Source organism: Pogoniulus pusillus, chromosome Z (assembly GCF_015220805.1).
Source record: "Pogoniulus pusillus isolate bPogPus1 chromosome Z, bPogPus1.pri, whole genome shotgun sequence".
Classification (NCBI taxonomy): Eukaryota; Metazoa; Chordata; class Aves; order Piciformes; family Lybiidae; genus Pogoniulus; species Pogoniulus pusillus.
In genome coordinates, this window is record NC_087309.1 from 65,069,482 (window position 1) to 65,091,927 (window position 22,446).

Consider the following 22,446-nt stretch of genomic DNA (forward strand, 5'->3'; position numbering starts at 1 on the left):
CCCATGAAGTCATAGATTCAGAACACCAGCCATTTTCTGAATCTTTTTAAGGCCACCAGCACACAGACAGGCACCAAAAATGTGTTGCATGACTCAGCCTGCATCTGAGAAGGTGGTGTCTGTGCACAGAGATTGCAGGTTTATAGGTACACCTGGTGAATCAATGAAGCCTTTTTGGGGGGTTGGTCTCCCAGCTGTTGCTCTAGCTTGCCAGCTGTCTCTGTGTGAGTGAACTTCATGAGAGAATAAGCGACTGTAATGCATGATTAGTAAATAGAAGTTTGGCTCTGTTATTGGTAACAGGTCAGCTCCCACATTGCCTCAGGCCCCTGTCAGGGAAATTTATATACCTCATTTCCAAAGGAAACAAAAAAGGTTTTCTCCAGTATGCTAATACTACTTTTATCTGCCAGTAATTTTTTTGAGAGAATATATACTGTGATGTCCCTGTTTTCCTGTTCTCCTTTTGCTAAGCTTGCCAGAATAATCCGGTTAATTATGAAACAAATAAGGAAGGAACATGAGAAAATATTGGTAGCTGTTTAGCTTGATAGAATGAGTGAAGCTAAAGCTAAAATAATTTTATTGTTTATTGTAGCAGTGTTGCCGTAGTGGTTGATCCATAGGATTTTATCACAACATGCTGTTTGTTCCTTCCCTTTTAAATTTGCTTAGTGTGAATAATCTATTGAGGAAGTTGCAACGAAGAAGAGGAAGAGAGGTGCTAGAGTCTAAACCATTTTGTTTGTAAGAATGCTGTGTGTATGCTAAATAAATGAAAAATCATTTCACAGCTCTGAGCAGAACCACTGTGGTCAGTGTGCAAATACCAAAGACTTAAGAATGCTTCAAAAGTTCTTATCCAGTCACCTGTTAAATAATAGATGTGCTCAGCTGATTTTCCTCATCTTTTAGGTTTATGGTGCTGCTATTCAGTTTTATGAGCCTTATCCCCGCGAGCTGTTAACAGAAAAACAACAATTGCAGCTGGGTCTCCTGACAGCTGTGGAGAGGAAAGTGGTTACTTCCAAGTCCATCAATTCCAACAAATGCATCTGCCTTCTTTCACACTGGCCTTTCTTCGAAGCCTTTCGAAAGTTTCTCATGTTCATCTACAAACTCTCTGTCTCTGGACCTCATCCTCTTCCCATTGAAAAGTATGTAAAACTTTTTTTCTGGTTAATCTGGGAACAGAGTTATATCTGCTCTAGAAGTCATGTGATACATACATATCACACTTAGTTGGTATATTTGCTCTACCCTCTTGCTTGCACTGCGTAGCTTACATTGTACTCGTTGTAGCAGCAGTCATAGCAATGTTTGATAGCTTCATAGCTTCTGTTTACTGGTAGCAACTTTTGCAGTGACAGGAAAGTCAGATGAATTTTACTGTGGCTTTTCTGTTGGAGTACATCAAGCCAGTATACCTTCCTCTTAACTGGACCCAAACACTGAAAATAAATGAGCTATAAGATACATGCTAATGTCTACATTAGGGTTGGAATAAATACTGCATTTTAATAAATACTTTGCATTAGCACTGAATCTGTGTCTGCTTCAAATCACTGCAACTAATACAGACTGTGCGCGCGTGTGTGTGTGTTTACATTTGTAGAGGATGATTTTCATAGTCCTAAAAGTTTCCTGAACTATGTTACCTTCAAAACTGTATTGGACATCTGTCAGTGAAGTATATAGTTTCTCTTAGTTAAGTCTCTTTAGAAACACTGTAGAATGGGGTTAGTCTGCCTGGAATTTAAAATTTCTTGTGTAAATGCCATTGTGTTCCTACTTTTTACTTACATATCTGAAGTTGCCAGTATTAATTTTTCATGCATGAAATGTGATTGAATGGAACTTTGTTTCAGTCCACAAAACAGTAAATAGATTTTAACAGCCTTTCTAAAATTTGGTACCAGAGTAATTCCAAAACATGATTAACATTGTTTCCAGTCCCTCATTAGTCTTTAGTTTTATAACATCTTACCTTCTTTGCAGGCACATATCCCATTTTATGCACAATATACCTTTCCCTTCACCACAAAGGCCAAGAATCCTTGTGCAGGTGAGCAAACCATTTGCTTCCATTTTCAGATACAATAAGACAAGCCCTCATTCTTGCTTTTGAAAGTCTAGTTTCTCCCTTTAGACTTTTTACTCAGACTTTTTACTTTAGACTTTTTACTTTACTTTGAATACCCGTCTGCTGGAAGGGAGTGGGAAAGAGAAGGGTAGGATGGCTATCTTTTCCATTGTTACAAACCTTGGGTAGCTTAGCAAAATAGACTGTTTCATACTTCAGGTGCTGCAAATGGCAGCAGTATGCTGCTTGCAGTTTTGACATTTCTGTCATAAATGACTCTTCCACTTAGCAGACACAATTTGCATTATGTTTGGAGGGATTGGGTGGGGGAAAGTGTTTTCTGTCATTCTCTCACTTGTCCACCCACTACTGTAGCTCAAAGGTCGTTTGCCCAGGGTACTGTCTCGTTTTCTTCTCAGTTTAATCACCTAGTAGCAGTTACATGTTCAACACTGAGTCACAGTTTCCTAAAACTTAGGAGAGTCATTTTGATGACTAATACAAGTCTGCTGGCTTAGTAAACACAACTCTCAAACAATGCCTCTGATCTGCATCTTTTGCATGGAATTGTCACTCTGCCAGGCAGTTTATTTGATTGTGCATATACATTTCTATGAGAATATTATACTAGAGTAACTTCAGACTTGTCCATATCAATCACTTAATACTTTGTGTTTCAGCTCTCTGCCCATGATGCATTGATACTGTCTCAGCCAGTTTCTACACCATTGCCATTAAGGTATCATTACTAATACTTTAATTATATGCTGCTCAAAAAAAATTCAGAGGCAAATAGGAATGAGTTATACAAGGGTGCCACATAGTGCTGCAATATAGGTCTTACAGGTCTTATAAAAAGAAGACCCATTTATGATATTGTCCAGTGTTGTCTTTCTGACATAGACATGTCTCTTGTGGAAGAATAATATCATTAATTGTTCTAGAATTAAGATGAATTGCCTTATTATTATGGGAACTCTAAAGAGAGAAGCAGCAGCCAATGGGCAAAAAATATATGTATATAAACATCTTATATTTTCAGAACCTGTATAGTAAGCAGAATCTTCTTCATAGCATAGATGGACTTATTTGTTATCTTGTTTTTTTCCCTTTTTGTATCCAAGAGAGGCACATACATGAAGCAGTTATGTGAAATCGGGCAACAAAAGTGTGCTGCAAACATCTTGGAAAATAAAAACTATACCTAAAATTTGCTATTTGTGCTTCAATGGTGATGAAGTCTCTGTGGGTACTGCCTACATCCAATATGATTGTACAACAGGGTTTTGTTTGGGTAGTTTGGTTGATTTTGGTTTAAGTTAAAACCCAGAACATTCTCCCTTTTAAAATTCTTTTCCCCTGCTTAAACATATTAATATAATACTCTCTATGCAGAAGAACCACACATTCAATCACATTACACAGCCTCTCAAGTGAAAAATTGCAGCTACCTACAAGACTGCAAAGTAAAATCAGGGCGCTTTTCTGTGGGCAGATTTTGAACCTCAGTGCTCTTAGAGATGTCATTGTAATTCCTAAATGTCTACAGTCAAAACAAATGCAATGTAGTCTAAACTATAGAAAGTAAAGACATGTTGCTGTGACAATGATGGATTGATTTTACTTAACTAGTATTAGAATTTAATACTGTGGTTCTAAGATCAAATTGGATATTCATTATTTTTGCGTGAGGTAACCTATCATATGAAACTACTGGTGTTACTTGCACCTTAATTATTAACCAAATCTCTTTACAAAGATGATGCTCATGCATATAAACAACACAAACTCATCAGCAGAATGATACATCATATATTTCTTCAGCAATAGAATTTGAATTTAAGTTTCTTTGTGGCAGTGCAAGTCTCATGTTGAGGTGATAGCTACTAGATAGATAGGTAGATATTTGATATATGATAATACCAGTACTATTTAACTATTGTGTCCTGAACAGTTGTCAAAAGTTTTCATAGTAGACACTTTTTCATTTTATTTTTTAAAAATAATCCTGTAACATTTATATTTTCATCCTCCTTCTCACCCTTCTTTAGTGGAGCAAACTTTAGCACTCTGCTCATGAAACTAGGACCAGAAAACTGTGCCACTCTATTGCTCTTTGTATTGCTAGAAGGCAAGATCCTCCTCCATTCTCTTAGACCAGCTGTGCTGACAGGAGTTGCTGAAGCTGTAGTGGCTGTAAGTACAAAGTGTTCTGTGTGGCAGTGAGAGAAGTAAGTTCAAACTCCAGAGTTGTTACCAGGCTTTTTAAACTAAAATGGTTGATGAACTAGACAGTCACTTATTTGCAGCAATGGTATTTGGTTAAAGTACCCTAGCATGTCTTACAACTCTTAGAATTGTCAACATTTTTGCATAGATGATGGAGAGCTGTGCTGTAAATAAGTGGTGAAACTTAGAAGGCTCTTTTAGCAGCATTTGAAGGCTTTTACCAACTTCATTTCAAATTGCTGCCTGTAATTGCTTGGCTGTTATTGTACAGTATCTGTTGTCATGTTTTAATACATTGATTTAATTTTTCCTTCAGATGATATTTCCATTTCAGTGGCAATGTCCATATATTCCCCTTTGTCCTTTGTCTCTGGCCACCGTACTCAGTGCACCTGTTCCATTTATTGTTGGAGTTGATTCACGATACTTTGATCTGTATGATCCACCACAGGATATTGTGTGTATTGACTTAGACACAAACATGGTGTACATGTAAGTTCTGTGGAGTTTTTTACATTTATCTGTAGATAGAAAGATTGCTGATGATTTGTTTCTGACTGTCACCTGTTCTTTTTGTAACTTCTAATCCTTTATAGTGAATTAAAACTTGTAAATCGAAGGTCAGCGCTCAGTGCTCCTTATACTAAATGTATAAATGATCAGACATTGCTGTAAATTTAGTAAACAATGGTAATGTGTTCTGCTTTGTGTTTCCACTTCTAGCAGTGCTTATTAGGAGAATGGGACAAAAACTAGAAACGAGGAGGAGTTGTGCGGGGCTTTTTTGGTTGTGCTCTGTTTGTTGGGGAGGTTTTCTGCCTACCCTGTCTCACATTTTCAGCTAGACCTACCAGCTTTTAAATTGGTTTGCCTGTGATCAATGACTACTGGTATAAACCATGAGTACTTAGGACCCTTTATGACAGCATTTTGACACTTGAGGCACTTTATGTTAGTGAAGGATTTTTTCTCTATTTACACGGACTGAATTTTTAATGAGGTTAGTCAAGCAAAATTTGCTCTCTTTATTACATTTGATCTAAAGTGTTTTCACGTGGTCATGTTTTTAAAGATTTTCTTAAATTGAAGGTGTTGCGTGAACAGTTTGTTCATATATTCTTGAGGAGAGGTTAATTCAGAGTAACTGTTCTGGTTTTCTGTATCTAAATGAGAGTAGAAATAATGGCATTGAAAATTCAGTTGTTGCAGCTGTTTAACTTAGTAACTTTGAATTAGCTTTCCATTTTAAATTAATTAGATTATAAGTAGAGGCATTTAAGATAATTCAGGATGAGGGTGAACATGAGGAAATAAAATGCAGATCTTTGTGAAAATATAGTTTTTCTTCATCTCAAGTCACTTTCTAACTCCTGACTTCTATTTTTCCTAACTTCAGTTAGAATTACCTATTTAATCTGTGGGTTAGATGGATGCTTTTTAGATTCTGATTTTTTCAAAAAGAAAAATACTTCCTCTAGTGAATCAAGCATTCCCTTTACATTATTGATTTATTTTTTATTACTAGCATCAAAGGAAATAGTAAACAATGGAACAAAGTGTGTTTGTTTTTTTATGTGTTCTTTTCTCCTTCCCCTAGTTCCCCATTAAAAACACTGCAAAAAGCATTTTTATCACTGTATATCAAAGCATTATGCCACCAAAACAATAATTGCAGTAAGTGTCATGGAAGAGGAATGCAGAAACTCAAGGAAGACAACTCTTTTATATGAAGATATCTGCAGTGAAAAATAACTGATTCTGTGGAGTTTTGGTTTTTTTTTCATAAGTAGAATGGAAGTCGAAGACACAAAGAAAGAAGATAGAAATGGGGGATTTAGCAGGGAGATAAGGGTGTCAAGATTTTGTTCAGATGAATGCTGGAAAAAGCAATTACCAACCTTACATGGATTGGTTACTCAACTAAAAATCTGTCAGTGGCCGAATTCATATAAGGCACTCAACTAGGAAGATTTTTGCACTTTTTCTGTCTTATTAGTTCATTTTTCGTTCAATATGGGTTTTTTTCTGCCAATATTGGATGTGTCTCATCAATACCACTTACTTGACAGAGGAATTTGACATCTGTAACTTAGATAAATGTGAGACATCAGTACCTGCATTTTCAAACCTGAAAATGAGGATAATTTTCTGTTTTGGAGATCTGTAGGTAAAACCAAATATCCATAAACCACTTTGTGTCAACAGTTGAATAGGGCTGGGTGGTAGGTTGGACTGGATGGTCTTGCAGGTCTTTTCCAGCATGGTTGATTCTGTGATTCTGATTAGTGAGTAAAGATGAATGTTACATTTGATTTCATCCACATCTATTCTGACAGTCTTTATTTCTCTGCGGCTGCCTTTTTTTTTTAAGTGTAAAAGCATGTAGCAGCACTGCTGCTAGCTTTGAAAGACTGTAACATCATTTGAAAGATTTAGTATTTTCTGTTCCATCAATCTGTCTGTCTACTGTCATTTTTCAGGGTCTGTTGCTGTCTTCATTGTGACAGACTGAAGCTTTATTTACTGCCAAAAATTGCTGAAGGTCTTCTATTAGTTCAGCATATTTCTTAATGCTCTTTTTTTGACATTTTTTGCTGTTTCTGTGGAAGTGAAGTTAAAGCCTGTTTAAGGAGAGTAGCCTGTTTAGGGCAAATGTTCAAGAGTTTGTCTTACAGCAGGATTTATTTCCTTGCATTTTTGAAACAATACCATATATATTTTTTATAGGAATGTCATTATGGTGGGTAAAAAAAAAAAAAAAAAGGCAGATGGACCTATAAGCATGCATTTTTCTTTAACTCCTTAAATGTAAGTTTCCTTCTCAAGGTAGTTCTGTGTCAGTGCCAACTGAACAAATAATAATTGAACAAACTTTTCACTGATGTATAGTGTAAAACATGCAGTGGCAAGTTCAGTTTGGATAGAAATAACTGATAAAGTCTTGTTGTCACAAGGCTTCATGTACTCCCAGGTAGAGCAGTTCTTCTCCACCTTCTACCTTCCAGAGACAGAAATGGCAGTTCTCAGGATTTACTTCCTGCTCCATCTCCTTGCCTGTCAACAAACAGCTTGAAAAAAGCCTGGCATTGTACTCCTGTCCTTCCAGCAAAGATAAGCCTCCCTTTAGGCCAGTTTACCCCACCGTCTAATCGACCACATAACTTTCAGACTGCAAACTGAATTCCCAGCCATCCTAGTTCCGGCTAGTGCCAGCCTGTGGTTGAATCCGGAACCTGGTTATCATAGGTGTGTTACAGTGTACCACATAGACATAAAGCTACCAGAGCAGTCTTCCAGTATTTTACAGAAACCAAGCTGTGTTCCAGACTGTCTTTATTTAGCAGATTTATGGTGGTGTAGACTTCACATAGCGATCATATATGAATTATTGTGATTAAATTATATTAGCAAAACTGATGAAAAATCTGAAAGGGAAACCAGCAAAGTGAAACTTAAAAAATTAAAATGAAAAATTCTGAATCAATATTTGATGCACATCTTTTTTGCAGATTGGAGAAAACTCTACTCATAACTCAATTTATACTGTTCAGTATCTGAGGAAATGAAATTCTGAGTTGTATTGCTCTCATCTTTTCATTATTCACAGATAGGGACAGTAATAATATTTCCTTTGAGATTCTTTTTTTTTTAGTTACTACATTCTGAAAATGAAGCCACATAGGGCTGAGAATTCTGAGGGTTTTTTTAATATGGTCTGTATTTTATATATATCCTTTTTTGTTTCTCCTGTCTTTTAGATCAGATGATAAGAAGAGCACCACCTGGAAACAGTTTCCTAAGAAGCCGTGTAAAAGTCTGCTCAGCACCTTAAAGAAGCTGCACCCACAGCTGGCAGCAGGTGAAATATATAAAATAAAATATGAAGGGTTAAGAACAGAAGTATCCTAAAGGGAATGTAAATATTTGGAGAAAACAAACAGATTTTCTGATACACTCCTACATGTGTGAAATTCTAATTCCTGTAGAAATGTAAAGTCTTCCTTCTGTCATCTGTGTTGCAAATTTTTTTAGACTTTTATTTTCTTTAGTGTGACTTCTTAAAATGTGAGGGCCTTTTTGTAGCCCTTTTTCATTATTATTATATTATGTTATTTTTAAACAGAGTTTAGTATGAAATGCGTTTGGATCTTGACCTAAAATAGTATTCATAGTTCTGATCAAAGATGATAGAGGAAGTGAGTCTATGAGTAAAATAATATTGAGTATCAGCTGTTATGCAGATACTGCTGAATTTCTCAGATAATGATTTTTCTACAAAAAGAGTCATGTAATAAAATTTTGACAAATTATTTTCCTTAAAGAAAATGAAAAACTGACCATCTTCTGCCTAATGACCTAGACAAATAAGACCAAAGTTGTAGCTGACCATAGAGTTTTCAGCTATTGCTTCTTTCTGACTGTGGATATGATCTTTGAAATAAGCTTGTTCAGAGTATGTTAGGTTGCATCATTATGGAGAAGGAGACAACGGTATCCTCAGAGGCATACCAGATATACGAAGTCTGTAAACTATGGAAACAGAAATACTGTCTTCTGTGTTGATGTTTACTGAAAGACTACATTCAGTTGAATATGTGGTAACATTAACTCAGCTGAAATCTTACTTCTTGTTTCATGCCCCAGACTTAGAAAAACACATAATTATTTCCTGAGGTAACCTGTCTTTTATATATGCCAGATCAATTGGAAAATAGTCACAAGATTTCTACTGTTTGCCACTTCTGAGTATGGGCAAGTAGAAAAAAGAGGATCTGTCTTCAGTGTTTTGAAAAAGTTACCTGTTTGATGCACTACATTTTAATATAGGTTTGTATGTATCACTCATTACTAGTTCACAGGAAGACTCAAGAAGGCTCGGCAGTGGAGATGACTCCTATTGAGGCAGATTTCTCCTGGCAGAAAAAGATGACAGAACTTGAGATGGAGATCCAGGAAGCTTTTCTCCGTTTCATGGCATCCATTTTAAAGGGTTACAGAACATTCCTCAAGCCAATCACACAGGCACCTTCAAATAAGGCAACTGCTGCTGATTCCTTATTTGATCATCAAGGTGAGGCTGAGGCAAACCAGCTGCTGATAGTATTGGCTGCAGTACAGCTTTAGAGTTGAGTAGCTGTTTAACTTGAAAAGGTCAAAGTTCTCTTTGTTTGTACAATTCTTGCCATATTTAAAATTTCAGTTGTATAACATTAAACTACTCAAAGTTAAATACAGCATAAATATATGCACATGGGACAGATTCTAATATTAGAAAAGCTGTATGATGCCCCTCTCTGTCTAGTATATTCTGTGAGGGCAGCTCTTGGAAATGGAAGAGTATTTCTGCTAGATAAACTGTCACAGATGTTTTGTATGTGGTATTTTGGATTTGCTTTCTTTGTTTGAATTTCATACATGCATTACTGTCTTTTTTTTTCTTTCAATTTATTGGAAGAGAGATTTGAAAGTTTTAGTCAAACATTTGGCAAGTCTTAAATATTTTCACAGTAATTTTAGATTATTTGGGTTTTTTACAAACTTGTTATCTTTCTTGCACAAAAAGTCAACAAACACAGTGAGCAGAGTGTAGCTGCTTGAAAAATGTTGTGGTGAAAATAGTTATTCAAAAAACCACAACCGTTATTTTAATCTTCTGGCTAGAAGTAATGCTAAGTAGTTGTTTTCACTTGAAATGTTTTTTTCTGTTGACACTTTGTGTGTTAATTTCTTATGGAATTCAAAACTGGTATTTAGTTGTGTGTTCCTTTTAACAAGCAGGATTTTTAAAAAGCAGAGACCGTGCCTATACAAAGTTCTACACACACCTCACCAAAACACAGATTTTCAGCCGCTTTATCGAAGAGTGCAGTTTTGTGAGTGACAAGGACACTGGCTTGGCATTTTTTGATGACTGCATAGAAAAGGTGAAAACCATAGAAATACTATTAAACTACGTGCCCCTGCTAATTTGGTGTTATTGTCCTGCTTTTCGGTTCTAAAGTGTGATACCCTCTGCAGTGTTTTGAAGGATTGGAATTCTTCCTTGATCTTCTTGTGTGGTTATAATTTTATGTACTGTGTGGTTATAATTTTATGTACTGATGCAGAAAACTTTTGTTAAAGCACTGTAAGATATGAACCTGTAAGGTAATACGAGAAATACTGGGACCTGACACTTTAGCACAGTGCCATTCCAGGATTTCTCTTTGCATGCTACTTACCCTCTCTCTAATGTGGATTTTCCTATTAATGGCCATCTGCATTACTGCTTTTTTTCTACAAATTTAAATTTAAAACATAAAAATGTGCATCTAGAGTATACTTTGATGAATAGTATACTTTAATATTATTATGAGTTGTTCATGTGTTGCATGCTTTAAAATGTCATTCTGAAAACATCTTTAAAACAGCAGGGTTTTTTGGCAGTGAAGCTGAATTAAAGCACTTCACTAGACCTGGGATTTTGTATTTAGTAAATAATGTCAACAAATTGAAAACATACTGACTGTTGCATTTGCTTTCAGCTTCTTCAGTAATATAAAAATTTAGTGTTTCTTATTTAATATTTCAATAAGAGGCAGAGCTTTAATACAGTCACTAAGGAACTTTTTTGAGTTGGGAGGAAGCTAGAATTCCACACCCCCCAGCTCTTTCCAGATAAAGGAGCAGAAGAAGGACAGAAAGTATTTTATCCTTCAGAATATTTAGGGATATCTGATCATGAAATAAAACCAGAAAGACAAGGCTGTGAACTTAATATTCAAGTGATTAGAAGAAATGTAATTCTAATGTATTTTTATATATAAAATCAATTACAGTATGCATGTATATGTTTATATATAATAACATAATTAATGCTGAAAGGGACATTTTATCTCAAAGTCAAGCTATGTACTTAAGAGTACAAAACTCTGTTTCCAGATTGATGTAGATTCTGTTGAAGAAGCACGATTGATTGAACTTGATGAGTCACAAAAAAGTGAACACACAGTGTTCGTAATGCCACCAGAACCTCCTGCTGATGATGCTCAGGACCAAGTGCCAAAATACAGGTATGAGTTAAACAGCCACATGTAATAAAAGTAGAATGCTTATGGCATTAAGCAGAGCGGGTATTCTGTCTTGGTGCAAGACTTGCCTTAATAAAATGCTAAAAAAAAATCTTTTAAAAACTGCCTGAATTCTGGTAAGTTTCTGAAACTGTAGGAGTCACTGTTTTGTGCTGTTTTGTGTGTGTGTGTTTATGTTTGATCACAAGTGGATTTTTGTTTTAATTTTTCAATATCTTCTTGACAACTTTATAGTAATACTTTTTAAAGTGTGTTCAATGGGTTTTGTTTCTGTTTGAGCCATTTAGGTATATTTTCTAGCAACTGCAGTGCACTTTGTTTCATAGTGAGAATGACAGGGGATGAGTAATGGATCTGCACAGTACTGATCTGCAGCTGATGAACCAGAAGAGCAGGACACCTACTACACCTTTCATGTGGTGTTTTTCAGCTCTGGTCAGGAAGTGTGGAGTTTCAGATACTCTGGATGTGTTTTGTTTTTCCTTTCTGGCTCTCTTGGGAGCCACAAAGGCTCAGTTTCCAACTGTTGTCATTGTTAATCATCATATGTGCTGCCCTGACCTTCATGATATTGATGCTAGTCCGATTCTTGTTTCCGTTGTCTGTGGAGATACAGTGTCTGAGGCACATGATGTCTTTGTGGAGAAGACTAAAAGGATCTTGTTGTCTTCTTTCTTTTTTTTAGTCCCCAAGTTCATTGTTCTCCTGGTTGTCAGTTCTATTGCATGCAAGTTGTCTTTTTATGGCTTTCCTGCTACGGGTGGATATGTGAAAAATTTTTATTTTCTCTTTGTTTTTTTCTTGCTATTTTTTTAATCACAGCTATAAAAACTTCCCACGTCTTGACTTGAAGCTCTTTGACAGGCCAGAGGAGCTCAAGCTCTCCTTCAGCAGACATCCAGCTGGAAGCAGTATTTCAAATAGTCCAGCACTCATGGCAAAGAGGACAAAACAGGTTAGATGAGTCTTACTGTAATCATTTTGTGAACACTGGAAGTTATTGGGTAAAATTTATACTGCATTTCAGTGTTGATAGAGGTTACGTCTTTTAACTATTTGGAATCAACAATTGCAAAGGAAAGAATTAGAAAGCAACAAATAAACAGATTTGCATCTGTTATTGCAGTTTGTTGTAAAACTCTTGTAAAATTGCTTTAGATTGTAAGAGAAAATGAAATTAATGCCTGAATGGGGAAGAATAAAATGAGGATTAATTCTGATGTTGGTTATTGGTTGAAGAGTGTATTAATAAAGCAGCAGTAAGAAGGGAAATCCAGTTGAATGTTTGTTCAGTGTTATTAAGTGTCTGCTTTTAAGAAGTCGGTATCTAAGTAATGGCTGCTAGACTTAGGAGTTTACATCTTTTATATGTTGATTTTTTTTTTCTTTTGTTTTACCCTTGCAGGAGATAAAAACTGCCCATAAATTAGCCAAAAAGTATTACATGAGCCCCCCACAGTGGGCTAAGTGTCTCTTCAGTCATAGTTACAGCCTATGGTTTATTTGTCTACCTGCCTACATCAGAGTTGCGCATCCCAAGGTCAAAGCACTGCAGCAGGCGTACAATGTTTTAATTAAAATGAGGAAAACTGATGTGGAACCACTAGATGAGGCAAGTGCAAATAAAAAGCTTGTTGCCATAAACATGGAGTAGAAGACAAGATTGCATAAAGGGTGCTTTTCTGCTACCATTCTTGCTTGATCTGTTTTCGAGTCACCATGAAATGATCTCGAAGAAATCTACTTAACTAGGACACAAGAAATTAATTTGCTCTTTCATCACCAATGTGAGTGTCAACTGGGTCCAGTACTCCAATGTAGTGTGGCTAGCCTTTTCCTGGACTTCCTCAAGAGGGAAGTTCCTGAATATCCCTGTTTTTCAAATGTACTTTGAATTAATGCTTTGCAGCTTCACTGAACTGAAGGGGTAATGAGTTTGTGTGCAGCATGCCATTCTTTCAGTAATATCCTCAGGTACACAACAGCAAGTTACCCTAGATTTCACATGGGTGTTCCCTTCCCTCCTTTATTCTGAAAAAAAAATCCCAATGATAAAAAAAAAATAGAGCATTCTCAACAATGTCATCACAGATGTTATTTCAACAGGATTTCCTGTTTAATTTTTGCCCCCTCTTCTGGCTTTTGAATGTTATGTACTGGGTAGCCACTTAAACATGGCTCTCCCTTTTACATCTGTAAAAGTCAGAAATCAGGAAAGAGAATCACAGAATTGCAGTATCACAGAAGGTTAGGAGCTAGAAGGGACCATGAAAGATCATATAGCCCAACACCCCTGCCAAAGCACCTGGTATAGGTGTGGTCACCTATACCAGACCACACAAGAATGCATCTAGGCAAGTCTTGAGTATCTCCAGAGAGGGAGACTCCACACCTCCCCTGGGCAGCATGTTCCAATGTTACATCACCCTTACAGGGAAAAAAATCTTCCTTGTTTCCATGGAACTTGCTATGCCTCAAGTTTCACCCCTTGCCCCTTCTGCTGTTATCAGGCATCACCAAGAAGAGTCTGGCTCCATCCTCTTGGCACTCACCTTTATGTATTCATAAATATTAATGAGGTCATCCCTCAGTCACCTCCTCTTCAAGCTAAAGAGCTCCAGTTCCCTCAGTCCTCCTCATAAGGAAGATGTTTCATTCCCTTAATCAGCTTAAGAGTTTAAGCTATTTCAAAACCCTACATACATTTATGCATTTCTGTATCTTGTCAGGTCTGCTACAGAGTTGTTATGCAGCTCTGTGGCCTGTGGGGTCAGCCTGTTCAGGCTGTGAGAGTCCTCTTTGAAATGAAAAATGCTGGAATACAGCCAAATGCCATCACCTATGGTTATTACAATAAGGTAAGAGAAGCCTTGATGAGTGACACTGGACCAATGCTTCTGTTGCTTTTGTCATTCTTCTTGTCCTGTTGCACGTTTTAAAGATTTTTTTTGCAGCTCTTCACTTGGATTTGCTAATTATGTTGGACAAGCAAAAATTTTGGATGTGGTTATTGTTCGCTGGATATAAAGTGCATGGATTTGCATTGTTAGGTTTACATTCCTGCTCTGTTTGACAGCACCAAAAATTATATTGAAATATGCTTTTAAATGTTTCCATTTCCTATTTTTAGAACCTTTAAGGTAGCAAGATCCAGGATGGATAATGACTGGAATTAAGCTAGCTGCAGTATCCTTCCCCTCTTCTCCTTGCTTCCAAACTCCTGTAATATGCTGATGAAAGTTATTAGTAAACTATGCAAACTAATAGCAAAGAAGATGCCACTATGGTCTGTCATAGCTACCAAAGTATATATATAACAAGCCCCATCTTACTTAAAGAAATCTTGATCCTGTTTGTTATTACTCTGCTCTTGTGTCCAGAGCTGTGGGATAAAAGGGGGCAGCTCGTAAAAACTCAAGTATTTATCCTCCTTCACATGGTTGACAGGAACTACCTTTTTGAGTATGGAAAGAAAAGCTTCTCACTGTACTGTGTATCTAAGCATAACTGTATTACCGCTTTTGTAATTGCAATGTCTTTTTCTGTAGGCAGTTTTAGAGTCCCCTTGGCCTAGTAGTAACCGCAGTGGCATATTCCTGTGGACAAAGGTACGAAACATAGTTCGTGGCACAGCACAATTTAGACAGTGCTTAAAGAAGTCAGCGCAGAGCCCACAAGTACCTGTGATACCAGGTAATAATTGAGATGGATTTATTTCCGCTGAACAAGAGCATGACATGCTTTCTGATGGACTGCAGCTAACAGTGTGGCTTTTACAAGTGGAAAATGTTTTCTTAAACGTATAAAAATTAATAATTGCCAACTTGATGCTTGAAATAGCCTTAGAACATCTTTCATGTACTGAGGGATTGTCTGAATTCTGTTGATAGAATTTCATGTACTTACTTTATATATGTGAGTGGAAGTGTTTACTGTTACCTGATGAGGTTAGACTTGTTTAAAAACCTTGAAAATTTAAATCCTCTCTTATTAACCTACTCTTGTTCATGTCTTTAGCTCTGCGGAGTACCACAGGTGGAAGTGATGGGGACATGGTGAGCCATGGTAGCGTGGATAGTTCTAATGATGCTAACAGTGGGGAGCACACTCTCTTCGTCAGTGACTTAGTCAGGCTTGATTCTGTTGATAGTCACTCTAGCACAGGTACTAGTTTATGCTGGGTTTCACTACCAACAGTACCCTCAAAGGCTGTGTTTTCTAGTCTCCTGTTGACCTTTGCTGTAGAGAGGCTGTAGAGAAAAAACTCTGAAGTGAAAATCGGTAATGAAGAAAGAAATACACTGTTGTCAAATGCTGCTTCTTTATCAATACCAGATCATGCTTCTTTTGTTTGGAGTAAACCATAGCAGAAGTACTGTTACGTCAAAATAAACATCTTGCTGTGGTCTTGGGAGCCTTTCCTTTTGTACTGCTCTTCAGGAAAGGCACGAATGCTCTGACATGAATCTGTTAAACTTTTGCATATGATCATTTCATTCATAGAAATTACAGCCTATGTGTGCAAAACCTGTACCTGTGTCAAACCTTTATCTGTATTAAAGGAGCACAAGTTGCTGATGAGGTGATAAGAAGCTAGCCCTTTAAAATATTGTTCCTTAAGGATAATCCAGAGAGGTCTTAGTTAACATTCCTGGAATTAGTGTGTTATCTTTCGTTGTAGTAAGCTATGCCTTTAAAGGCCATGTGCAAGCTTCCTGATAGTAATTGTCTAACTTGAGAATAAATATGGCAACTGTCATACATGCTTTGTGGAAAACACCCTGGAAATGGAAAGACAGGTGATAAGCTGGGAAAAAACTCTCCCTTAAATGTGGTGTGTGCTTTTCCAGACAAACTGGAGTGAAAAGAGTGCACAGGAAGTTAACCACTCAAGATGGTAGGACAAAATTTGTGGTTCTTTGTAGTGCTGATTACATCCCACCTGTGCAGAGTCTAAACTAAACTTCCTTTTTTGTGTCTACTTCAAAACTTAATGTACTCAATGGGTCTTGCACGTTCTTCATGTTTTTTAATATCTTGAGCCCTTCTGTAAAGAGAACTTTGAGTCTGATTCCTGTGCTTCATCTGATATGCCTGCCTAGATTACTGAACTTCCCTTCTCTCTGCTCTTTGTTGCTCTGCTTTTTGCTCTTTCCTGTCTCTTGAGTGCCGCATTTGTCCTTGGCTATCATGGTGTAGGCTGCAGACTTATATGGTGTGAAGCCTTGGATGCACGTGTGCATTATTTCTACCCTTGAATATTACTTCTGCAGGTAATTCACCCGTTTATTGGTAGGGTGTTTTCAGTTGTGCGCAGCAGGGGTACTGACATTACCAAAATGGTGTCAGAGGAAAATAAGGATCAAAGACTACCAGAACTTTATAGAAGGTTTTTAATGTGGTAGCAAAATGCAGTAAATGATGGCTGGTCAGACTTTTAATTATTTTCTTGCATGTTAGCTCTTTGCTGGTAAAAGAAACAGCAATAATATGTATTGTAGGTAAATTATGTCTGTCACTCAGGTTCTGTGGAGTTTCCTAATGCCTTTAATACTTGGTAACTTACACTTTGATCTTTTTGATTACTGTCATGTATTCTAATGGGTATGTAAATAAGGCATATAAATAATTCTGTTTCACATATTACTGTGGGATATGTCCCATGCAGTACTTTTGTACTTTTACATGTGCAGCAGCACTTCAGGTAAAAATAACAGAGTGTCTTTCTAGGTTCTTTCCTGTGGCAGGCTTTTTTAAGAATGAAATGCAGCTGTCAAGTTAAATTGATATTATGGAGGAACAGACACTTAAAAAACATCTAGGTTTTTTTCTTTTTTTTTCTGTTATACTTTGTACTTTGCACTACAGCACAGAGGTGCAATGTGGTGGTGCAGTTCTTTTCAGGAATGTATGCATTGTTAGAAGCTTGTTCAGATAATGTGTGCTTGTCTAAATTTCTTTTGCAGATGAATTTGAGAATTTAGCTTGCTTAGCAGTGAACTATTTCATGCTAATGAGAAGGGAAAAGAATGAAAGTAGATAATACTGTGTTAAAAGTATTCATTCTCTATAGTGTTCTTTGGGGAATAGCTTGCATTTAATGTAATATTTAGAGGTGTAATTTTGGCCCGTAGTGATAGGACAAGGGGCAATGGCTTCAAATAGAGAAGAGCAGATTTAAATTGGATGTTAGAAACACGTTCTATACTATGAGGGTTGTGGAACACTGGAGCACGTTGCCCAGGGAGGTGGTTGGGGCCCCATCCCTGCATGTATTCAAAATGAGACTCGACAGGGCTCTGAGTAGCCTGATCTAGTTGAGGATATCCCTATTTACTGCAGAGGGAGTTGGACTATGTGACCTCCAGAGATCACTTCTGACACAGACCGTTCTATGATTTTGTGATTGTGTAGCCTAATTGACTCTGCTGTCATCACTGCCAAGCAGATTTGTGCATAGATTTGGTGTTTTGATGATGTTACTGTGAGTTTTTCTGGCAAAACAAAGTATGAAACAAATTAACTTCATATCTTTTGTTTTCTTATTGAGAAACAAATATAGGAAGGAAAAACAGATCTGAGGAATGTGTTTGCGTTTCTTCAAACAGGTGGTCAGTCAGACCAGGGCTGTGCCTTGAAGGATGAATTTTTGAGAGATTGTGGGGATAATCTTCACACAACTGAAACACAGATAGAAAAAGATACTTCTTCTAAAAATGAAGACCTGATAGGAGGTTAAGTATTCATGTTAACATCATTAAATGCTTTCTTTTATCTGCCTCATGCATTAGACTACCACATATATTTAATGTATTCTTACATTGCCAAGCTTAAAATAGGACTGTATGAAATGTGGTGGATTACTTCTGTGCCCCAGATAAGAGTAGTGGAATACACACAAATATAATATGTAAAAGCTACAAGAAGTAGCTTTTTATTAGACTAATTCAGTATAGAAAGACAAATTGGACAAGTTTTAGGGCACACAATATTTTTAATTCTGTTCCTTTCATCTGTGTACTTGAAAATTTAACCATTTTTTAAGCTCTACCAGGTGACCTAAAAAAGACACTGATTTTTCCTACAAAGTCTTGCCATCTGTAGGAAAAAAATGGTTGTTTCCTGTCTTCTGTCCAGACTTTTCAATTAGTTTTTCTGTATTTTGTCTTTCTCATCACTGAATCTGTTTCATATCTGTGTTACTAGATCCTTAATGTGAATTTGGGCTTCTTAAACTGTCGTTACACAAATAACTCTGTGTGAAAATATTACAAACTGCTGTTTCTCCTCTGCTTTGATTAGTTGAAAAATTACCAAGAAAGGAAATTGGCATATGCTCTAACCTCGTGAAGAGCTAAGCACTGTCTCCCCAGTATTCTCTACTATCATTTTTCTTGAGTATCATTCCCAAGAAATGCTCAGTACCAAATGGGAGTGGTTCTTTAGGTCATTATTACGTAAGGGACCAGTGTTTGAGTTCATGTTTTCCTTAACAGGCAAATAAAATTATTTTGTTAAATCAGCTAAAGTTAATACTCACTTTCTTGCAGAAGTTTGTACTGAGAAATCTATTGAAAAGCAGCAGCTGAGTATAGAAACTCACAGTGCAACAGACCCACCTCCTTGGGGTAACAGTATTGTGAAAGTTCCATCTGGAATTTTTGATATCAGTGGAAGGAAGAGCAGCAGTGGTGAGTTACTGGGTGAAACAGAGCTTGCTAAAGTCCTCATCTTGTTGTGGTATAGTGTTATATAATGTTTTTTTTATTCTATGAAAAGAAACAAAACTATATAAGGTGCAGATATCTTACCCAACATTTCTTTTCCACCATTATCCTTTGGGCTTATTTGGTTTTTCTACCTTTGTGCCTGTCTTTAACTAAGGCAATGTAGTCCAGCTTCAATGTAGCTGGAGGGCAAAGAATTGAGGCTCAGGCAAGAAGCTGCCCAGAACCTTTCTGACAAGTATGAGAGTTGTGACTAGTCCAGAAGCAGCATCGAGGTGAGACTCAAAACATCTTCCAGCAGAGGATATGGTATACTAATTTCTCTGCTGAAATCTTAATGTAGAACTTCCATTCTTAAGGAGGTCTTTTTCTAGCTAACACACCTTTCTATGCAAAAAATATTCCCAATTCCTTTGAGTGAAGGAGAATATTTGTAAGATTAGTAAGTATCATCCACATGCTAAATTTAATTAACTTTTTCTGAAGATAGGTGTTCTGAGTATAGGGTTGTTTTTTTTTCAGAACCAGCGTTGAACTATGGTGTTTGATGCATAGATCTGTGAATACAGCACTGTGAAAAAATAAAAAGAAGAGCAGACTTATAACTGTACTTTCCTTTAGCTCATGGATATAATACTGCTTGGTGCTGGGTGTTGGCACAGGAAAGGAGGTAGAAGATGTAAAAGGCTTTGACTTAAAGAAGCCAGAGTAAATGACTTTCGATATGCAAGATACCATTGTGGCCAATAGATTAACCTGTTAACACTAGTATAACATCTTAATGGAGAACATGGTATTGTTATGCTCCACATCTTATCACTTTCTCATTATTTCAAGAGATAAGCATTTTTGGTGGCAATTCATACCATATTAATGCCTTTTCTCTTTTAGAAACAGGATCTAGCCCACTGTTCGTAACTCAAGATTCAGCTGAAGATGTAGTCTTTGGTGATTTTTCTCCTAAGAAGACAAGTGAAAAAGGACAGAAGAGACAGAAACTGTTTTCAGAGAGAAGCTGCAGCTTCAGCAGTGAAAGCAGAGCAGGAATGCTGTTGAAAAAAGGCAGCCTGGAGTTGCATTCTAAAGAAATAGCAATAATGATGGGAGCAGATGCTAAGATCCTAACAGCAGCTTTATGTGGGGCCAAAACTCCGCCCTGTCACATGAATAAATCCCACAGCTTCAAAAGCATTGTTGACCAGCAGCTTTCTGGCACAAGTGGTGCTTGGAGTTGTGTGGCTGAGAGTGATGGCGAATTGGAGCATACATCTTCACCTGTGCTGGAAGAACATGGGGAAGGGCAGGAGCATCGTGAGAATGGAAGAGATGAAAACATGATGACGATGGAAGGTGTGAGTCTTGGTCAGTCATCTGAGTCCAAAAACCAGAAACCAGAATTGAAAGATTCAACTACTAAAAGGAACAGCTTTTTTGGAGTGGCTAAGCCTATTGAAAGAGAAGATGTTGAAGTAGGCTTGGACCCTTTATCTTTGCTGGCTACTGACAGCACACAGCCAAGGCATCCAGAACCTGAGGAAAAGTTGATGTCACCAGTTGCAGCACGTAATTTGGCAGATGAAATAGAGAGCTATATGAATCTGAAGAACCCACTGGGTGCTAAGTTTCCCAGCATGGAACTTCACAAGCCAGAGGAGGAAGCAGAAGCCTCTGGTACACTTGGTCGCTCCCAAGAAAGGAGGTCCAGCCTACCTTTAGCTTCTGTCCTGCCATCTCCCAAGTCTGCTGAAAATCGGAGAAGTCCTACTGTCTCCAGATCTAAAACTTTCACTGGACGACCCAAGCAACAAATCCATCCACGAGTTCAGAAGGAGCGGTCTTCGTCTTTGACAGGACTGGGCCGTTCTTCTCCACATGGCTCATTAGGATCTGTTGTAACAACTTTATCCAATCTGAAATTAGACAATATACTGTCTGGACCAAAAATGGATGTTCTGAAATCAGGCATGAAGCAGGCTGCCAATGTGGCCAGTAAGATGTGGGGAGTTGTAACTTCAGCATATAATTACTCAGATGATGAGGCAAGTGTTTTTCAGTATGAAAAATGTTGAGGTGCAAAGTTAGAAGGGTTATTCTCTGTCCAGAAGATTGGTTCATAGTATGGTGGGGTTTATTAAGTACTGATTCTCATTAGCTAATAAAAATTGTAAATTTTGTATGGTGGGGTTTCCCTTTGTCATAAAAAAACACTTCTCAGACAAAAGCAATTTAAATGGGCTTGATGCAGTAAACTTTGACTTTCTGCTCTCAGTGTTTCCTCCATTCATTTACCTATCTATGTTTAAACAAACTGGACCACAAAACCCTAGTGAGAACAAAATTATGTCTTCTCAAATGATACTGTGTTGCCTGTCATGTTAATTGTTTTCAGAACCTTTTCAAATGAAGAAAAGGTTCTGAAAACAAGTAACAAACCTAGTAAGTCAGGATGCTGAGGTTTGAAGTGGAAACTATGAAAGAATAGCCTGAGATCTAGCAAATTCACTCATCAGGAAGGTGTGAACTAAATGTTAACGATTCTTTTGTGAGCACACTTAACAGAGGCTGTTTTAGAGTAAAACATGTCAAAGTATAGTGACAAGAATGAAAGGAAATGGAGAGGCAAATACTATTGCTTTCTCCCTTCCTTGCATGATGTCTCCAAACAGAAAGGCCTCTGTATTAAAGTTAACCCTTTGATCTGGTGTTTGGCTTTAAGGATTTTTTTATTTCCCCTCTTCAGACAAGTAACTTCAGGCAGATAACTTCTTGTTTCACAATCTTAAACTTCTCCCATCTTTCCCCAAACTCCATAAAAGGTGGGAAAGGGGAAGATAGACATCTGGCTTTATTTCTGTTGAAGTTATGTGATATTGCTAAGAAGATGTTTTCTATTAAATAGGGGGAAAAGTATTTTTATTTCTTTGGAGGTATTTATTTTGGAGGTATTTTATTTCTTTGTTGTCGTTGCTATTGCTTTTTAACCAGACCGTGCCTATTACAATGAAAACTCACTGCTTTGCTTTCTTTCCTGAGGTTTTTTTATTGATAACCTAGGTTTTCCTGTGTGTCTTTCTATTATACTGACCTATGTTGTAGAATTTCATTGTAACCCCTTTATGCACATTACAACCCTTTTAATTTTTATCTTAATTTATTTTAATTTCCATCAAGGATCTTTTCACTTTCTTCTCTTACTTCTGCAACTCCCTTTTTAATATCCTAATTACCTTATCACATCCTGTGTCCTAGTGAGTGTGTTGTTGCTGTGTCATTTCAACTGGTATGTTTCACTCTGAAAATATGACTTTAACTTGACCATTTTTTCTGATAATTCCTT

General features: G+C 37.1%; 1 protein-coding gene across 1 annotated transcript in view; it reads left to right on the plus strand.

Moving 5' to 3' along the window:
* The window catches only part of DENND4C (DENN domain containing 4C), an 84,787-nt gene that overhangs the window by 41,174 nt on the left and 21,167 nt on the right, over positions 1–22,446 (plus strand). The window contains exons 6-22 of the mRNA XM_064140703.1: positions 916–1,157; positions 1,999–2,065; positions 2,764–2,822; positions 4,135–4,279; positions 4,629–4,804; positions 8,071–8,171; positions 9,165–9,383; positions 10,091–10,236; positions 11,234–11,364; positions 12,205–12,337; positions 12,788–12,994; positions 14,112–14,240; positions 14,931–15,075; positions 15,400–15,563; positions 17,999–18,116; positions 18,933–19,073; positions 20,001–21,148. Of these exons, the coding sequence (XP_063996773.1) occupies positions 916–1,157; positions 1,999–2,065; positions 2,764–2,822; positions 4,135–4,279; positions 4,629–4,804; positions 8,071–8,171; positions 9,165–9,383; positions 10,091–10,236; positions 11,234–11,364; positions 12,205–12,337; positions 12,788–12,994; positions 14,112–14,240; positions 14,931–15,075; positions 15,400–15,563; positions 17,999–18,116; positions 18,933–19,073; positions 20,001–21,148 (3,471 nt within the window). The remainder of the gene's footprint in view (positions 1–915; positions 1,158–1,998; positions 2,066–2,763; positions 2,823–4,134; positions 4,280–4,628; positions 4,805–8,070; positions 8,172–9,164; positions 9,384–10,090; positions 10,237–11,233; positions 11,365–12,204; positions 12,338–12,787; positions 12,995–14,111; positions 14,241–14,930; positions 15,076–15,399; positions 15,564–17,998; positions 18,117–18,932; positions 19,074–20,000; positions 21,149–22,446) is intronic.